The sequence below is a fragment of the Propithecus coquereli genome, unplaced genomic scaffold, assembly GCF_000956105.1.
Source record: "Propithecus coquereli isolate 6110/MARCELLA unplaced genomic scaffold, Pcoq_1.0 Scaffold149, whole genome shotgun sequence".
NCBI lineage: Eukaryota > Metazoa > Chordata > Mammalia > Primates > Indriidae > Propithecus > Propithecus coquereli.
Window position 1 is genome coordinate 2,653,471 of NW_012139302.1, and position 3,031 is coordinate 2,656,501.

The following is a 3,031-nucleotide window of genomic DNA, read 5'->3' on the forward strand; positions in this document are numbered from 1 at the left end:
GGACCGGAGGGAGTGGCGAAAGGCGACAAGTAAGGCCCAGGACCCGGGGGCGCGCGGTCCCCTGGCGCTCAACGCCGCTCGCCCCCTCCCCTCCCCTTCGCTCCCTCCGCAGCCTCTCCCGCCCCTCCCCACCCGGCTCCCTCAAGTCTCCACGAACGGAAATGGGAGTCACAGCGCCGGGGACCAGCGGAAACAAAACACAGAGGCGGCCGCGGGGGGGCCGCGGTGGGGGAAAAGGCCCCGGAACGAGGCCGGCCCGCGCTGGCCCGCGCTCCCCTGCTCCCCGCGGCCGCACTCACCCGCTCCGGAATCGGCCCTGTTGCCCCCGCCCGCGCTCCAGAGCCGGCTGAGAACGGCAGCGGCGCGGGCTCCACGTGCAGCGTCTCTCCGGGTAAGACCTGCAGCTCCCACGACTCGAAGTGTGAGGCCCCCGGGCCCTTCCCGCGGAATCGGCGCAGTGAAACCCCAACCCCCCTCCCGCCTCCCAGGCACCCCCGGGTCCAGGACTACAACTCCCAGCAGGGTGCGCGAAACAAACGCCCACGGCAACGGAGTCCTCACGAGACAGAGAAGCACAACGCTCCAATCCGCTTTTTTTTACAATCTCACTTTCCCTGCACAATCATACACCTCAACAGCCCTAAGGAACAGGACCCTGACTCGGAGGGGAGCTTGAACTAGGGGTAAAAGGCCAGTCAGGGTGCGCATGCGTACTGAACAAGGTTTCCAAGAGGAAAAAAGAGCGGGTCAACTTAGGCGGAGGAAAGATGGCGGAGGCTTCGCCAGGGGACCCGGAAGCACTTACCCTCCACTTCCTCCTCCTCTTTGGCTTCTGTCTCACCTAGAGCTGTCCGGTCGCAGACTATCTCCGAGACGCTTCCTGTCCGGTGAGCGCCGACCGACTGAAACGGTGGCCCATAATGCATAGCGACGGCGGGTAGGCGTGGGAGGGGCGGAGCCAGGGCCGGAAGTAGAACGGTGGCGGCGGCGGTGGCTTTGGCAGCTCGGGACTGAGTGCAAGGTGATTGGGAAGGTAGCTAGTTCAGCGTGGCCTCTTGGGATTCCAGTTCTGGGTGTCCTCATGAAGCCCGGGCTGCCTGTCACCTCTGCTCTACTAGAAAGAGAGGTAGCCCTATTTCTCGAGCACCTTCATGTCCTGGCCCGAGGTCACAGCGGACCTCGGCGCTGTTAGGCCTTGAAGTTTGCCACAGACCCAATAAATAAGACTGATAATAGCCTCCCTGAGGACAAACCGGGGAGGCGCGGAAAGCAGGGATGCCGGGGGACAGGGGGACTGCAAGGGGTGGGGGCGAGTCCCAGGCCCGCAGCCTGGCTGGGGCAGCCCAAGGTCAGAGGGGCGGGACAGGTGTTTGGCCGGGCCTGCCCACCCCGGACCTGCGGGAGGGTCTTCTGAACTATTTACACGGGACATGCACCGTAAGAGGGAAAAGAGTAGTAATAATCTTGAAAGTTTGCGTTCCACCTAAAAACAACGGTGGTTTTTAGGAATATGCAATGAAGAGGCGGCGAACGGACTAACCTTAGCTTGGGCAGTCATTATAAATGGGAGAACCGTGCTTCCTCCCACGACAAGGCCTCTGCAACGACTGTACTCTTTTCTTGCTGTTGCCTTCCCCAATCTTTCTGTTAATGTCAAATATAATCATAGGCTCCTGGCACCCGATAGTACTCGAATAGAGAATTTATCACAGATGGTGTTTTACACCTGTTTGTGTAATGACATGTATTTTCTGTGTGGCTGGACAATCCACACTCCCTACTTAGTGAAAAAATGAAAAAAATAAAAAATAAAGCAGAAGGAACAAGTTTTGATATGAGAGTATGTGTTTATTTTTGGACGAGTTCGTAGGACTTATAAGAGGGATGAAAGTTGTTGAATACGGTATATAGGTTTGGGGTTCAGGGAAAGACCAGAGTTAGAGGTGTGATTTAGGAATTATTAGTCCCTAGATGCTAGGTAATTGAAAACATGAAAATGGATTTCACCTATGTTGCAATAGGAATAACATCTTTGCATTCAGTTAGATTTAGAGCAAATTAACTGTGGGATTTTGGGCAATAAGCTTTCTTAGACATAGTTTTACCATCTGTAAAGCAGGAATAAGAACACCTTCCTCTAACTCTTCAAGGGTATTGCTGTAAGTGTACAAGCGGAAAAAATATACGGAAGTACTTTGCAGAATATCTAGGACTGAACAAATGTCAAGTGAACTTATTGCTGAATGTTAAGCGTGTCCTTAGGTTGCCAGAAGGGAAAGTAAGCTAAGTTGTACACTATTTTTTTGTGTATTTGTGTTGAATTAGATTCAACCGTGTAACTTCAGGTAAGTTAATCTCTAAGCATCAGTTTCTGTATGTGTAAAAATGGGAATGATAAGTGGCACCTTACAGTTGTTTGCTTATAGTCTTTTCTCAAGTGTTTTTCTCTAATGGGGTAAAGAGTGATATAATTTCTTCAAATAGTTTGCTTTCATCCAGTCAGGTGAAGTATATCTTGTTGATTGTAGGATTTCTTTTGATAGTTTTTAAATCCTGTTCCAGGGTTTGTCAACCTTGGCATTATTGACATTTTAGACCAGATAATTCTTTGTGGTGGTGGTGGTGGCGGTGGCACGCTGTTACTATTATCATCATAGGATGTTTGGCAGCATCCCTGGCCTCTTAACCATTAGAGGCCAGTAGCACTCATCCTAGTAAGGAAAACCAAAAATGTTTTTAGACATTGCTAAATGTCTCCCGGTGGATAAAATCTCCCTTTTCTTCCCCATCCCTACTCCTATTTGAGAAAAAATCTTCTAGTTAGTGCTTCTCAAACTCTCGGTGGTAAAGGGCCATCCTCCCGGCCCCCCACTCTTGTGGATACTTTTAAAGAATACAGCAAAAATTGGGCAGAGCTGGGCATGCCCAGGCTAGGCATGATGGCTCACACCCCTGTAATCCCTGCATTTTGGGAGGCCAAGGTGGGAGAATCACTTGAGGCCAGCAGTTCAAGACCAGCCTGGGCAACATA

At 51.7% G+C, this 3,031-nt stretch overlaps 1 protein-coding gene across 8 annotated transcripts in view; it reads left to right on the top strand.

The window, feature by feature from the left end:
- Positions 1-205: 205 nt before the first annotated feature.
- The window catches only part of ATP5J (ATP synthase, H+ transporting, mitochondrial Fo complex, subunit F6), a 10,677-nt gene continuing 7,851 nt past the window's right edge, over positions 206-3,031 (top strand). Inside the window, exon 1 of one of the 8 annotated variants that reach the window (XM_012640150.1) lies at positions 206-887. Coding sequence is in view for 1 of the 8 variants with exons in the window: in XM_012640144.1 (XP_012495598.1) it covers positions 921-937 (17 nt within the window). In the remaining 7 variants the exon portion in view is untranslated. The other 7 variants (XM_012640152.1, XM_012640144.1, XM_012640147.1 and 4 more) reach the window with 7 other exon arrangements.